At 49.3% G+C, this 16,887-nt stretch overlaps 1 protein-coding gene across 2 annotated transcripts in view; it reads left to right on the top strand.

The window, feature by feature from the left end:
- The window catches only part of LOC144132351 (set1/Ash2 histone methyltransferase complex subunit ASH2-like), a 75,655-nt gene that overhangs the window by 25,465 nt on the left and 33,303 nt on the right, over nt 1–16,887 (top strand). For both annotated transcript variants that reach the window (XM_077664684.1, XM_077664685.1), the window contains one exon: nt 15,204–15,291. In XM_077664684.1, the coding sequence (XP_077520810.1) occupies nt 15,204–15,291 (88 nt within the window). The remainder of the gene's footprint in view (nt 1–15,203; nt 15,292–16,887) is intronic.

The raw sequence follows: 16,887 nt of genomic DNA on the forward strand, positions 1-16,887 counted from the left end.
ATATGCACAAGTCTCTTCATAAGGGGGGCGGGAAGATTGGCATCGCTTTTTATTTTAAGTTCTGGGTGCGGGCCTAAGGGAAACGGAGCATGTCATCTGCATAGGCCCCTAAGATTGCAGCAAAAGTTTTCGTCTTATTTAGCTGTTGGCTATTCTTTTGACTTAATTCATCGTCATCACCATTAGAATCTGTTTTCAATAGGAAAAGATGAATTGATCAACAATGAGTATGTGGACAACAATGAGTATGTGGAACTTGACTACAGTAGACTGGTGATAATTCAAATTAGGATAATTCAAATTTTCGGTTCATTCTTGCAAATTTCAAAATTTTGGTTGGCTGGCTATATTTTCAATGCATTTTAAAGCCACATAATTCATTCCGCGGATTGTCTCAAATTCGCTTAATTAAAACTTTTTGCTTGTTCCAATGCTTCCGGCACATGAAAAAGTGGCGGCAGAGGTCGGATACTTCAGGTTTACGGCACCGCTTGAGCTGAGAATTCGGCCCCTCCACACGGTTAACTCGGAAACGGGGGTGGGGGGGGCATGCCGATCGGGGTTGCCGTATAGTTTCGTTTTCTGAGCTTTGCTCGGAGCCCGCGGTGATATAGTCGCCCATCAGGGAGCCAAGGCCAGCTGCTGCTGACAAAAAGGCCAGTGACAGCTCAAAAGCATTTCGGGTGAGGTCTGACAGCAATTGCATCGGGTGTGAAGGAGTTTGGTGTAGCTATGCAACACGGAAGCAATCACTAATGCTACTTCTCGCTCTGTGGAAGGAAGCATTTTGGTTTGGTTTGTTTTTGTTTGTGGTGTTCAACATCCCAAAGCAACTGTGATGACCCCCATAATGCGCAGGTCCACACGGGACGGAGAGGCAAAGAGACACCGTATGGCTCAGTTTAAACAAACAGGTATATTCAATAATTACACATGATTAAGGTTATACATCAGAGGCTGGGGCGTCCGAGCTTACGTGCCGACGACTTCATGGGGGCGATGGAGTGGCTCCGGAGTTGGGCTCGAGCGGTTGCTGGCAGAAGCTGCACGCCGACGGGCTTCGGCGCTGAAGGCCCTCTTGCCGAACGATGTCGTCCTGAGCGTGCTTGCAGTAGAATTTCAATAGTCGTCCGTTTCTTCGAGGATGGTTCACAAACCCTTCCTCTAGTGTCGTTCGGCTTGGAAGATGAACAGGAGGCGAGCTTGTAGATGATGACAGCAGAGCATAATTTTACAACATACATATACAGAGAGCCAAACTGGAAAAAGCAGAACTGAATCTACAAAAGAACAAACTTTGCACCACTTCACTCATCGACCGGGCAGGTTAGTGCCTAAGTAGCATCACATTACATGCTAAGCATGGAGCCCCAGCTCAGACTGAACTGCATCCGTTTACATGCGCTTTTAAGCACTTGATTAACAAAGGACTAAGGGCGGTCATTTCCAGTGGCCCGCCCAAAGCATCAATTCTCCAATCCAAAATAACATGCGAGATGGGGACCACCCCTTGGGCTGGGCTTAGCCTCGACCCCAGAGTCTGTTAACAATACAAACTAAATAAACAACAAAAACGCCACCACTCTCTCTCAAGTGAGAGTATACACAGGCTCTCTCTTCGGAGCTAATTCACTAGCGCCTGTCTTTCCACATTCTTGGCGAGTACTGCCTGTCCGCCATGACAGGTGTCCGTCGCGGCCCTTCTGGGAAGCTGTGGGTGCCTTCCCGGCGATAGCCCACGACAAAGGGGGGGGAGGGAAAGAATGTCGTCTTCGCGGTTTCGCATAGCGTCGGCTGTGGTACGGCGCGCTCTGGCCCGCTGACAGCTCCCCTGTCCTGGAATGCAACCGGAAATTGGGGAGGACAAAGCCTGTTTCCCCGGGGCGGCGGCGGGACCGGTTTTTCCGGTCGTCACTCAAAGAGCATGGCTGGGCAATTGATGATGCCGCTGTCACGGTTCCCCGTCTACGCCGCGCCGTCGAACGTGGATCCTCGTATCACACACGGAATGTCACACTCGCTCACCCTCCAGAAGAATGTTCTCCGAACATTTGAGTCCACGCAGCTCCCCTTGTCTTTCTGAATCGCCTCGCACAGTGCGTCCGACAAAACACTTTTCGCTGCACTCAACACCACTGCACAACACCATATGCCTCCGCTGTCAATACTGGCGTCTCCAGGGGCAGCACTGATCTTCTTTTACAGATAAACATGAAACTCAGCACCCAAGCCTCTCCTTTCTAGTCCAAACTGGACGAAAATAAATTTACCACAGTTACAAAGGAGCTCCCACTTCTAGCACGATCACGGCACAGACAAAAATATAGATAACGAAAGGAAGTAGGGCAGGTTCTGCATGCGCTCCGCATGCTCTCCTGTGCAGGTGTTACTTAATGACAGAAAGGTTTAACTACCAACTCCGATAACTTAACACATAAGCACATAGCAATGTTATGAGCTGCGGCATTACACAATTCTAACCAGTTCACAACTCCGCTCTGTTTACGCCATTAGTCCGACTTAGCTTTCCGATTTCGCAGCGGATATCGGCCTTCATGAGTCATACTAAATAAGTCTGTGCCCCTTTGTCTGCTTTGGGACTTGCGAGGGCTCGTGGCAGGAGCCTCTCCTGGCGTTATCTGCGCGGCAACCTCGCGCGCTTCTTCTTCTAGCAATGCATGAAGTAAATCCGGTGGCATTCCGGCCGTCACCTCGGGCGCCTGCCGAACAAATGCAGGAGAGGGCGTTTCTTGCGAACTACCTGCGCGCTCCGCTTCACTTCTGTCCCCATCAAAATCCGCGCTTTCCCTTTCCTCATTTCGTGAATACTGAAACGGTGCCGACTTGAGGCGATTTGCGTGTATCCTTATCAAACGCCGGTTCACGTCTCGGACTCTGAAGTTTACCGGAGAAAGCTTCTCGACAACCTCGCACGGTCCTCTCCACTTCGTCTGGAACTTACGAGCTAGCCCAATCTGCCTTTGGCAGTTTTCAATGTACACGCTGTCCCCCACATCAAACGGCGCGTCTCTAGCACTGCGATCGTGCACCTCCTTCCTGCGCTTCGCCGCTTTCTTTAAGGACTCCTTTGCGATGTCCCTCGCCACTTGCAAGCGCGATTCTAGCTCAACCTTATAGTCGTCCAGTGAAGCGTATGGGACACGACGGGGGCCCTCTGGCACTTCACTAGGCTGATCCGGGTCTCGGCCGTAGAGAAGAAAGAATGGTGATTCGCCCGTGCTCTCGTGTGCTGCGGAATTGTAGGCAAACATTGCATACGGGAGCCACAAGTCCCAGTCCCGCTGGTCGCGCGAAACAAAATGCGACAGGAACCCGGCCACGGTTTGGTTCAGTCGCTCCACAGCGCCGTTGCAAGCCGGATGGTACGGTGTTGTCTGCTTCTTAGTGATCTTAAGCAGCTCGCAAACTCTCCTCATTAGCTGCGACACGAAGTTCGTTCCCCGATCTGTCAAGAGTTGCCTCGGGGGTCCATGTCGGAGCACGATCTGTTCGACAAATGCTCTTGCAACCGTGTCTGCCTTCTGATCTGGGAGTGCTACCGCTTCCGCGTATTTTGAAAGGTGGTCGACAAATACTAAAATGTACTTGTTTCCGGAAGTGGTCGTGGGCAATGGGCCCATTATGTCCATACCTGTCCGCTCGAAGGGAGCCGAAACCTCAGGGAACGGCTGAATTGGAGCTGGTCTTCGTCCCTTGGGTGTTTTTCTTTCGAGACAGGAATGACACTTCGCACAGTAGTCTCTAACATCCTGTCGCATGCCACTCCAAAAGTACAAACGTTCCACACGCCTGCGTGTCTTCGCTACGCCAAAATGACCGGCGCATGGCGCATCGTGAAACGCGCGAAGAACCCTTTCTGTCCACGACCGAGGTATGACGACTCTCTCCCAAGCGGTTTTCTCTGGTCTCCCTTTCCTGGTTGGCCTCGTGCGCCGACACAGGGTGCCGTCTTTGTCAATGAAATAACCTAGCTGTTCGGGATGAGACGGTGCGCCCTCTAAGCTTTCGATTATTCGCTTCAGGTCAGGATCTTTGCACTGCTCTGTGCGTAATTCGGCGGGGTCGACTACGGGGACAAACTCTTCTATAGCTGCCACGGCAGCTGTGCGGCTGAGTGCATCAGCGTTCAGATGTGTCTTTCCTGACTTGTGCTCAACTTCAAAGCAGTATTCCTGCAGGTGTAGATTCCATCTAGCGAGTCGCGAGCTAGGGTCCCTGACACTCATCACCCATTTCAGAGGATGGCAGTCTGTGACTAGCTTGAATTTGCGGCCGTAAAGGTAGCATCTGAAGTGCTTTACTGCCCAGACAACGGCGAGGCACTCCCTTTCCGTAGCTCCGTACTTTTGCTCTGTGGGGCTCAACTGTCGGCTAGCAAAAGCAACGGGATGTTCTTTGCCCTCGATAACCTGAGATAGCACGGCACCAACTGCGAACTTTGACGCATCTGTGGCCATAACGAAGGGCAAACTAAAATCCGGGTGGCGTAACAGCGGTGCACTCATTAGCTTCCTTTTCAGGGCCCCAAAAGCATTCTCCGCGTTTTCGTCCCAACGAAAGGCGACATTTTTGGCTGTTAAGGCGGTGAGCGGCTTAGCGAGCTTGGCGAACTCCTCTATGTGCCTTCGGTAGTAACCGATCAGGCCGAGAAACTGCCGGACCTGGCGGACGCTAGTCGGGGATGGAAAATCCGAGACACACCTTAGTTTCTCAGGGTCCGGTCGCACGCCGTCAGCTGAAACAACGTGCCCGAGGTATTTCACCTCGTTTTTGAGGAATTGGCACTTAGAGGGCTTCAGTTTGAGACCCGCTGCTCTTAGTCGCACCAAAACCTGCTCAATATCGCGCAAATGGTTATCAAAACTGCCACTGTATATGATAATGTCATCCATATACACGAAGCACAGCCTCCCCAGAAGACCTGCCAGGATAACATCAGCGGTTCTCTGCCAGACAGCAGGGCTGTTGGCCAGACCCATCGGCATTCTTTTCCATTCATAGTGCCCTGAGGGCGTGTTGAATGCCGTTTTCTCGGCATCTGCCGGATCCATTGCTATCTGCCAGAATCCCGCCGCCATGTCCACTACCGTGAAGTACCTGGCAGAGCCCAGCTGAGAAAGCGTCTCCTGTATATTGGGGATGGGGTATGGATCGATGCGAGTTACGGCATTTAGTTTGCGGTAGTCCACTACCAATCGATACGAGCCATCTGGCTTTTCCACCAATAGTGCTGGTGCTCCCCAGGGTGACTTTGAGTGTTCGACAATGCCGCGATCAATCAGGTCCTGCACCTGCCGCTCCATCTCCTCACGTTGGGAGTAAGGAATCCTGTACGCACGCTGGTAAACGGGCGATGAAGTGCCGGTTTCTATCCTGTGCTTTATAACGCCACAGCAGCCCAAATCCAGGTTGGACGCGGCGAATACCTCCGAGTAGTCGTTCAGCAAACCAGCCAGAGCCTCCCTCTCCCTGGAATTTACGTGAGAAAGATCGAACGACACCTTTGGAGCAGCCGAAGGACTAGCATGCTCTACAGTTGCGAGTACCGTATCGGTGGGCTCACGTTGCTCTATCGCAGAGGTGAAGAAAGCCAATGTTTTGTTCTTGGGAAGGCTCAGTGGCTGCTGGCTACAGTTAACCACGCGTAGGGGCACTCTGTGGGCGTCATTAACTGTCACGAGGCACGCGGCTGCCTTCAGGCCATTGCTGAGAGAGTCGACCGGCTCAAGCACTCCCACGGCGCCGCTCTCTACATCTGAAGGCACAAACGCGTACAAAATGTGCTCCGACCAAGGAAGGACGACCGCCTCCTCGACCAGCCGGACGGCAACCCGCGAATATACCTTCTCCAATGATCCCACTGTTTGACGGGTGTCAATATCGGTAATGCGAACCTCAGCCCCTCTCCTGTTCAAAAACGGAACTTTTGAGCCGCCCGCATTAACCTCTTCCTCAGAGAATGAGACTACTACCTTTCCTTTTCTCAAAAAATCCTGCCCTAATATACCTGACACTCCGTTTGGCAGAGACACCGTGTCCGGGCATACGTAGCAGGGGTGCTCCAATGCAATTCCGCCGAGAGAGAAGTGTAACCGGTAGAGTCCACTTATGCCAAGAGGATCCCCCGTTATGCCTACAAATTTGGTTGCCATACCACCAGACGCTTCCAACACCTCGCGGTCCCCCTTCCTTCGAAGCGTGTTAAAACTGCTCTCCTTAAGCAATGTCACCTTTGACCCCGTATCTATCAACAATTCCATACAACAACCATTTAACTTGCAACGCACAACAGGGCATGCCTCGTCGGCCACACAAACTACCACCACCTCATCATCTACTGCTCCCTCCCCACGCTCCTCAGGCTGGGGAGGACTAACTAGTTTTTTGACTCGGTATCTGGAGCCCCGCTGTAGGCTTGCTTAGGGCATGTCTCGCCTGCTTCTCTTTGTGGCTCCCCACGGCGCACGTTTTGGCAGAACCTGGCGATGTGTCCGCGACCCTGGCAAGCGAAGCATACGATTTCTTCAAAATCTCGCATACCGCGCCTGTAGCTTTGTGGCGGTCTCCGGTTTCCAGCGAATGAGCGCTGTTGAGCGCGCGCTTCAACCTGGTGTTCTACCTGCTGAGATAGCAGCTGTTCTAAGCGATCTAATCGCTCTGTCAAGAGAGCAACCTCAGGGTTGAGCACCTCTCTCTCTATGACGCGTACTCTCGCTGCGGCTGTCGTTAACGCCTCATTTCGTTCCTCATCCAATGCGGCCTCCACGGCTTGGTCGAAATTGCTCGGCTTGCGCGAGAGCACGAACCGGCGCACGGGGTCTTGCAGACCAGCCACGAACAAAGCGGTCATTTCCTCTTTAAGTAGTTCCTCCGCGTATTTCTTCCTTAGCTGGTCTCCTTCCTCCTCCCTGCTTAACGTATCGCGTGCTAGGCGCTGAAGCCGCGACGCAAATGTTCGCACGTCCTCCCCTACCATCTGTTCGGCGTCACGGAACCTCTGTACCCGCACGTGACGTGGTTCAGTGTCGAAATGCTCAAACGCGAGCTTCTTAAATTCCGCAAATGATTTTGTGGATTTTACTTTTTCGTCTCGCCATGCAAAATCATGAGCAGCTCCTGCCATCTTACACCTCGCCATTCCCAGCATTTGAGCATCGGACCATCCCCCCATTTTCCCAATCTCTTCTAGCATGGAAAAGAAATCGCAGATTGGAACCCCTGTCTTATCTCCTGTAAACGTCGGAATGACGCTTCCTAATGCCAGCATGCTTGCTCCGAGCGACGGCTGTGGAGTGGGAGCTCCCTCAAATACAGACATTTTTTTTTTTCAAGCCCTCCGGTGCCTCAAGCCTCTCAAATGGGGGTAAAAGTCCCACAATCAGTCCCGTGATTCCCTTTTGATTACAATTTTGAAGTCATGAATGTCACCGCATTCAGAGGACATTTGCTTTTGAGACCCCACTTCTGACACCAGTGTGAGGACCCCCATAATGCGCAGGTCCACACGGGACGGAGAGGCAAAGAGACACCGTATGGCTCAGTTTAAACAAACAGGTATATTCAATAATTACACATGATTAAGGTTGTACATCAGAGGCTGGGGCGTCCGAGCTTACGTGCCGACGACTTCATGGGGGCGATGGAGTGGCTCCGGAGTTGGGCTCGAGCGGTTGCTGGCAGAAGCTGCACGCCGACGGGCTTCGGCGCTGAAGGCCCTCTTGCCGAACGATGTCGTCCTGAGCGTGCTTGCAGTAGAATTTCAATAGTCGTCCGTTTCTTCGAGGATGGTTCACAAACCCTTCCTCTAGTGTCGTTCGGCTTGGAAGATGAACAGGAGGCGAGCTTGTAGATGATGACAGCAGAGCATAATTTTACAACATACATATACAGAGAGCCAAACTGGAAAAAGCAGAACTGAATCTACAAAAGAACAAACTTTGCACCACTTCACTCATCGACCGGGCAGGTTAGTGCCTAAGTAGCATCACATTACATGCTAAGCATGGAGCCCCAGCTCAGACTGAACTGCATCCGTTTACATGCGCTTTTAAGCACTTGATTAACAAAGGACTAAGGGCGGTCATTTCCAGTGGCCCGCCCAAAGCATCAATTCTCCAATCCAAAATAACATGCGAGATGGGGACCACCCCTTGGGCTGGGCTTAGCCTCGACCCCAGAGTCTGTTAACAATACAAACTAAATAAACAACAAAAACGCCACCACTCTCTCTCAAGTGAGAGTATACACAGGCTCTCTCTTCGGAGCTAATTCACTAGCGCCTGTCTTTCCACATTCTTGGCGAGTACTGCCTGTCCGCCATGACAGGTGTCCGTCGCGGCCCTTCTGGGAAGCTGTGGGTGCCTTCCCGGCGATAGCCCACGACAAAGGGGGGGGAGGGAAAGAATGTCGTCTTCGCGGTTTCGCATAGCGTCGGCTGTGGTACGGCGCGCTCTGGCCCGCTGACAGCTCCCCTGTCCTGGAATGCAACCGGAAATTGGGGAGGACAAAGCCTGTTTCCCCGGGGCGGCGGCGGGACCGGTTTTTCCGGTCGTCACTCAAAGAGCATGGCTGGGCAATTGATGATGCCGCTGTCACGGTTCCCCGTCTACGCCGCGCCGTCGAACGTGGATCCTCGTATCACACACGGAATGTCACACAACTCAGGCTATGAGGGATGCCGTAGTGGAGGGCTCCGGAAATTTTGACCGCCTGGGTTTTTTTTTTTTAAAGTGGATTGGCATCGCACAGTACATATATGGCCTTTAGCATTTTGCCTCCATAGAAATGCGACCGCTGCAGCTGGGATCGAACCTGCGTCTTTCGTATTAGCAGCCGAGCACCATAACCACTGAGCCACCGCGGCGACGGAAGCATTTGGGAACAGCTCTCTAGGCCTATGCATCAACATGGAGGGAATGAAAGGGAGAAAAAGGCACCGTAGTGGAGGGATAAACAGGTTGGCCTTCAAAAGGTGTTCTTCAAAAGCTCTAAATTCTCCGCCGCAGTGGCTAGGTGGTTATGGTGCTTGGCTGCTGACCCGAAAAATGTGCGAGTTCGATCCCGGCCGCGGCGGTCGAATGTCGATGGAGGTGAAATTCTACAAGCCCGTGTTCTGTGCGATGTCAGTGCACGTTAAAGAATGCCAGGTGGTAGAAATTTCTGGAGCCCTTCACAACGGTGTCCCTCGCAGCCTGAGTCGCTTTGGGACATCAAACCCCCATAAACCAAAAGCTCTAAATTCTGACCCTGTGCTTGGCTACATACAGTGATACACTTCAGTCACTTTCTCATTCCTGACAAGAAGGCTGAGGCCTACATTTGATTTGTTGGGAACCTTGAGATCCTTGCGCAGCCAAGATGGTCGCTGAGGTTATGCGACCTTTAAAGCTTATACTGTTAGCCATTTCCAGGTCATTTTTTTCCCCTTGTCATCGCTAGGCGGTACAAACTAACTTTTTAGCCTATTTACACCAACCACCATTGTTTTACACTTTTTTTTATAAAATTCTGCACAAAACAATTTTTCTGTACATTGAGCTTGGCACATGATATCCTTAGCGCCACCAAGCTCAGCATGACACAAAATTAAAATTGGTCCAACAGGGTGCCCAATTAATCCCTGATTGTTCATATTTGGGCACACAAAATCACCTTTTGCAAAAATTTTTTACAGTGTAGTATGTTTCCATTATTGATTTTGCTTATGTTTTCCTCTTGTGATTTATCTGTGCCTATAATGAATTGATGCCCATTGTTCCTTCCATTTCGTGTTCAGTCAAAATACAGTAGAACCTCGTTAATTCGAATTCATTGGGACTGCAAAGAATATTTGAATTAACCGAGCACAGCAAAAGAATGGGACCCAGGCAGAATATTTTGTTGTGGGAACGCACAGCCTTTATTTGAAGAACTTTGCGACCATGCAACTCGTAGCCCTTTCTAGCAAAAGAACAACGTTGACTCCAAATATAAGTCGACGCATGCACCCTCCGCCCGCTTCATCCTGCTCCTCATATTGTTTTGTAGTTTCTCTCCTACAGGGTGGCACCGCAGTGTGTGCGCAACCCAAATCAATAAAAGCCTAACGATACGATCAGAAGGACAGCAGTCTGAATTAAGCCAATAGAAATCAGAACCGAAAAAAAAGGCTGCTCCTCCCTGCCTTCCGCACTCGCGTGCGGCCTGAATGACTAGTGGCGCACCAAACTGGAGGCGGTCCTGTAGTTTTGGATTTTGGCGCAATCCCTGCCTCGGAAATTATCGGACGCAATCGGAAGTAAAGTCATCGGAAGTTTGCTTGCACGCTACCTAAATGTCCGAAGAAGCAGTCGCCAGTGTGAAATAGCCGGGTAAATGGCGCGCAATTTGAATTCTCTGTACTTGAATTGAACTGCATACAAATTAACTTTTTATGACTACTTGAGCCCCATGCATCCTGCCGGGAACGAGCACCAGCACGGAGCGCATACTACCTGCCGCTCATCCGAAACTACCTTAGACCCCACAAATGGAGAGGTGACGGTAACCCAGCCCTCTAACTTCGGCACACTACTGCCGCTAGCCGGCATTGGGCGGCTTAAGCAGGCTGTTTTCTCTCCTTGAGGAGCACCAATTTCTCGCTCGGACAACTTCGAACAGAGCCATTCTCGCATGACTGTGGTAGCACCGTGTGGTCGTAGGTGTGCAGCTATGTGCTGTTCGGCCTCCGTCACTACAGCTCGACAAGATGTTAAAGGACAGAACGATTTATTGCTCAGGAATTTGTGCTGCATGCGAGTTGCTCGAATCCAGAGCTAACATTTTAGGCCTATTGCGATCGCAACAGTCAGCTGCCAAAACGAACGGCGACACCGGCCACGGCGGGGTCCCGTTGCCTGACATTGCTGGTCACAGTATGTGTTTACGAGCACTTTTAGGATTTATGAATTGTTTTATGTGAACATATTTCCCGACTTCATGCCCAAAGTGGAACACATGTTTTCACCAGCAGACCAGTCGATCGACATGAGCACACAGCAGGTGTGGAGAAGCGAGCTGTTAAGTTAAAGTTACCTGTTTGTGTGGACCCGCATGTTGCAGTTATGTTTCTCCGTTTCCTGTGTGCAGAGAGGGAGGGCGACAGACAAGCTGTTCACATTGCAAAGTGATAAGAATTATTCGCCACTATTCTTTTCATACTCTTGAGCAGTAGGTTATGAGAAGCTTCACTTCAGGATAACCGGACTTTAAAAAATATGTAATAGTCAACATAGTCTAGCTGTTTGTCACCTTTCATTGTACAGCACGTGGGAGTATTGACCTACGAGACAAATGTTATCATACTGAGCTGTCGCTGTGCAGCAAAGCATCATTTGAAAACTTTCTGGGTGCTGAACATGCATGTGAAGTAGATAAATGTTTGCGTCTCTAGCTTACATGTGATGCATTGCATGATTGCGTAGAGGAATATTGCACTGAATGGTTGACTTATTGAAAGGGACGTTGGTGATTTCAAGAAGTCCGAAATGCTGCAAGGACGGCAGAGGCCAATCTGGTGGTCGTTGGGTCAATTATGCACAAGGATGAAGAATAATAAACATGCTATAAAATTGCTAGTGTTAAAAGGCTAAGGAACAGATTGTGTTCACAGACATCCCAGACGTTTTGGTATCACCGGTGTCTTAGGGACTGTTCACCAAAGCCAGTTAACATTCAAGCTATGCCGCAGTGTTCCCGCCAAAACTAAAACTGGATGGGAATGCCTTTCGTTCAACATCGCACAAGACTTCATTAAAGGAACTTGTAGAAAATGCTGAAAACACTCGGATCAAGCCTCTGTGTGTGCTGGAAAAGCCGAAGCATGATTTTTTTTATGCTCTACTATGCTATTTATTATAATTTACTATTTGTCGCTCGGATCTCCTGCATTAAAATCATTTATTCCATGCTGTGCTGTATAATTTGTGCCTGCAAGAGTTTTTGCAAGACAAAGGTTATATCAGATGTTATTACCCACATGACAAGAAGAGTTTCCAATTAACAGCGGATGAACTTTCACATTTTACGGCTAAACAGTAAAGCTGCCTATGTGAAGAGTTAGTTCTGCTTTCTGTTTTGTCTTTATGCCTGACTTTGTTTATGTTGTGGTGCCTGTAGCAAAGTTGTGCAGCAGGCTTTGATGCTTTGTTTTGACTTGGGGTTTTCATTAAGAAAAAAACAAGGCAAGCTAATCTTCTGCCCAGCTGCTTGTGTTATTACTTACCGACCTTACCTTGAACACTTCGCATACAATGCACAAGTTTTACATTTCCACATTACTGTACATATGCATCAACAGCTGAGGTGCCAGCCATTGGGACATCTGTCCGTACATTGGCTGGTGTTTCTTCTTCGACCAGGCTCCGAGCACTACGTACCCAACAGCAAAATGGCTACAGGCTCTCCTCTGCCTTGATGGGAAGCCACATTGATTTACTTTCTGAACCTAGTGAATATTCAAGAGATAAAACAAAGCATTTATTTTAGTACTTCATTTTCATCTAGAAAATGCATCAACCAGCATTGAGAAATGAAGCAAAGGAATTCTTAACATTAAGACCTGTAGGTTATATGTAAATGGCATTCAATGCCCCACACCACCATGCAGGCTGTGAAATGCATTGCGTGGTTAATTTTGTGTGTCAGTGAGGTTCTTCTGCATGTACCAAAGCCTCAGCAAAATGGGTGCACCTCTCTCAGTGCCGGAATAGCTGCTATGTCACTTGCCTATCCATGCCCTTCACACACCAGTAGAGGTTTTCAGCCACAAAGTCTATAAGTGCTCATGCTCGGTACAATTCATACTGGCAGAAAGAATACAGTAGGACTGAAAATGCAACACATTTGTCATGCAGTTGCATTTTTGCATTATATGCAAAATAAAATTCAATTGCTTGAGACAGTTGTTATGCATGCCAGCAAGTGCAGTAATTATTCTATAAGCCATATAGCTAATATTCGACAAAAGCAGTTGAGCTGACAAGAACATAACAAACAGTAAAACAGATTGTGCACCTTTGCTAAGGTTGTGAAGCATTGTTAAGTACAGATTTTTGGGAGGAGCTCAACGTACCGCATGTGCCAATTTTAGCGCAGCTAAAACGCGGTCAACTTCGCTCGCAGGCAACGACCGCGCCGGTGCAATCACATAGCAAGAAACCCTTGCAGCTCCGATGCAGTGCACATGAAAGCTTTGCAGACTAGAAAATCATAAAATATTGCAAATTGTATGGTGTCACGTCTAGAAACAATACATGGGCAATGAAGGACGCCGTAGTGAAGGGCTCTGGAGTAGTTTAGACGGGGTTCTATCTCACAGCACACGGGCGCGCCTTTCGTGCTCCGCCGCCATCGAAAACGCGACCACCGCGTCCCGGATTGAACCCGCGGGTCCTCCGACTCAGTAGCAGAGTGCCCTAACCACTAGACCACCACGGCTGGTGTAGAAAAATACCTGAAGTCCTCCGAGGATTTGTATGATGCAAGCTCTTCGCCATCGCAGCCACTCAGTTGCTGGTAGTCCATATATTCAGCGCCTGGTGGCGCGAAACCTCTCGGATATATGTTTCCTAACATATATTAGAGATGAATGCAGCAGGCGAGTAACAACAGGAGAACTTTTTAGCGAGTGAATGAAGCGTCCTAAACTTCTGAGCGAACAGACAACGCACGCCGAAACGTTCGCACTTGCAACGCTTTTTCGCCGTTAATTCAAATACGGAACGTCGAGCGCAGACATAGTAATGCACATACAGCATGCTCACCGTTTTTACGACTTTATTTGCATGTATTAACACATGAAGAGCCAAATTCAAGCTTGCCAGTTTCGCATTTCAAGCAAAGCGCTGTACACACACATCTCGCCGAAGGACCCGGAAGTCTGAGTACCCAGCATGCCTTGTGGCTCGTTCAGATTGGACACCACCTATTCGAGCCCTGTTAATTCAGAAATACGGATAAGTACTGTCGGCGCGGTCGCAGCCAAAGCCGATGAAAGGCTATGACTTCGGACGGGCGCTAGAGATTGCGTGCGAAAAACTTTTTTTTTTCCTTTGCAAGTGCCGTCCATCCTTCCACCCATCAGTCGCCAACAGAAGCACGTGGTCAGCTGCGATCATGATGCCGGCTTTTAGCATCGCCCGGCAGTACCGGCGGTCAGCCACTGGCCGGAGGCGGCCAACGTGGGTTGTCAGCGCAAACCAATCAGGAAGCGACCGCATCTGACTTCCGCCCGCTTGTACACCCTGAACTCGTCATTGCCGCTACACTGTGCCTCGTGTTCACGGCAAACAAAAGTCGCACAAAGCTTTCGCTTTGTCTGAAGATGCCCGCAGCACAAAATTTTAGCAATGAAATGCACCAGATTTTCAGAGTGCTCTTGGATTTTCAAATCTGCTAGCCTTAGCCACTACTACGCCTCGGTTGACGTCAGCAAGTGCGGGAGGTTCAAACAGGTTAACTATTTTGGTTCAGAAAGCGGCCACGAAGAATAATTCGTCCTCTTTGTCGTGATTGAATAAATAATAGCTTAATTGTAAATGCACAGCTGTTCTTTTCAGCTATGCATTTCACGCCATTTCTAAATCCTGGCAACAGCGGTCTGGTGGCAGCCGCCTGTTTTCCGCCGCTTGTGGTGCTGCAAGCAGCCCGCTCAAAATCCGCAGCGCAAGTTCGCTCCAACTGAAAACGAGGTTTGCACAAGCGGACAAGCACTGGCACTCTGCAAAGTTCGCTTCTCCCCCTTGATAGAGCTAACGTGTAAAGGTAAACACGCCATGATGTTATCGCTGCGCAGCATCTTGGCGCACTGCCAAGGAATGCGTTGTGTACTGTGACTGTGCGAAACGGGGGAAGTGTTAACGACTGATGCTTTTTTTTCGAATTCTTAGGCAAAAATCGGGGAGGGTGGGTTCATTATGCCAGTGGGTTCGTTATGCATGTAAATACGGTACATATACCGTAATGCAAATGGTTCTTGTCAGTTTTTTCGAGGCCATTTGATAATTTGAACATCGGATAATTCAAGCTTTTTTCCCGGTCCCCTGAAGTTCGAATTAACGAGCTTTTACTGTACTGTATTCTGGCCATTTGATTGATTGCCAATGTTTTTTAGCTTTTGTTGTGATTCCTTATTAACAGTAGCCCTTGACCTTTGCTTCTTTTAGGCTCAACTCCTGCTGGAAAAAGTAGAGGCACCAAGAGGAAACTTCTGGGGGAAAATCAGACTGCAACCTCAGGAAAGAAAAATAAAAGGTGCATTTACTATCTGACTTTCCTACGCTTAAATCTGCACACTCTGTACTCTGTAACAGAATTTTGAAATAGTATTCACGTGCATGTATTATGTTGGAGCGAGCCAGGAGCAAGTGGCGCGCTGTCACCCAGCGGGCTGCACATTGCTGCATAAAGTGCGCCACCAGTACATTTGTGACACATGTGAACGTGTTTTTTTTTTTTTTATGATGCTGATTCCTAGTGCAGACACAGTTGCCACGGAGTGACAGTGGTTCTTGAGGAAGCCTGAACAGAAAGACATGTCGCTGGCTTGTGGTCGTACTGCATGCCAGAAAACGTCTTTGAAGGGTCTGAGCAGCCATATTTCTGGCGCTTCGTCCAAATGATTGTTTTTGAGGCGCATGTGCCGTTTGAACATGCAGGGATAGGAGCGCTCGCAGGTCTCATCGAAAGCCACCTCACGCCGAAAAGTCTGGCTGCGCACCGTATCAGAACTATTTCTCGCAGAACGAAAGTGGTCACTTTTGTAATGCACAGGGAAAAGAACTTTAATTTTGGAAAGCCGGAGTAGCGGACTTGTTCATTACACGAATGCATGACATGTGTGAGATTTTCAATTATACGACGGTTTTGTGCGGTCGTCTGAACGTCGTATAATCGAGGTACTACTGTACTTCATCGCGCAAAAGATGGCATAGTACATATGTATTTTGCGTGCCATGCCTTTTGCTGTAAGTGCATACCAAAGAGGAGGAGTGGCACCGTGCGCACCAACTTCGAGGAAAACAGTGTATAGTTGGGTACAACTCAAGAACACAGCTGCAAATGCTTCTTCAGAGGTTGTCCAGTCAGTGAGTGGTGTTAAACATTTTTTATGAGGTCGTGGCTAATCTGATTAATCCGTATTTAAACTCCTTGCACTTTCCAGCCCCCTGTGATTCCCAGTGCAAGGAAATTAACCTGATGTCATGACAGTCAATTGGTGCCATTGGCTGGAGGGCCTCCTTTGAGAGGCATTTGCCGCTATGTTCTTGAGTTGCCTGACCATACGCAGTTTCAGCGGAGCCACTGTGACCGCAAGCAGTACGCTCACAATGCTGGTGCCTGTTCCCTGCAGGATGCATGGAGCTCCATGAGTAAAGAATGGAAAGTTTGTGTGCAGATCAGCTCCACTAACGAAAATTTGAACTGCACACCATTTGCCTGGCTCGCTCGTGCTCACGATCCCTTTCCTGGTTGAGTGGTAGATAGTGTGAGAGCATAGAGAAAGAATAAGTGAGGACACTCCCCATAGACCCCCGCGGCCCGATCGATTCTAGTGCACCTAGCGGTTGATGAGAGCACCTGCCTTACAGTTCCTGTTTCGGCTTTAGTAGCGCTAATTTCAGGTTGCTCGCGTGCCGCTCTAATTGATTTTTAGGCACCTAGCAGTTGGTGAAGCAACTGGCCCACACTTCTTGTTTCGGTTTCACTGGAGCGAATTTTGAATTGCGTGTGCATTACTCACGTTCGGCTGTGGCCGGAGGTGTACAGAATGTCTTGTTTAATCCCCTCTGCGAATTTCGTCATACCGAAATTATTTCAATGTAGGTTTTTCAGAAAAGTGTACCTATA

Source organism: Amblyomma americanum, chromosome 5 (genome assembly GCF_052857255.1).
Source record: "Amblyomma americanum isolate KBUSLIRL-KWMA chromosome 5, ASM5285725v1, whole genome shotgun sequence".
In the NCBI taxonomy this organism is placed as follows: Eukaryota; Metazoa; Arthropoda; class Arachnida; order Ixodida; family Ixodidae; genus Amblyomma; species Amblyomma americanum.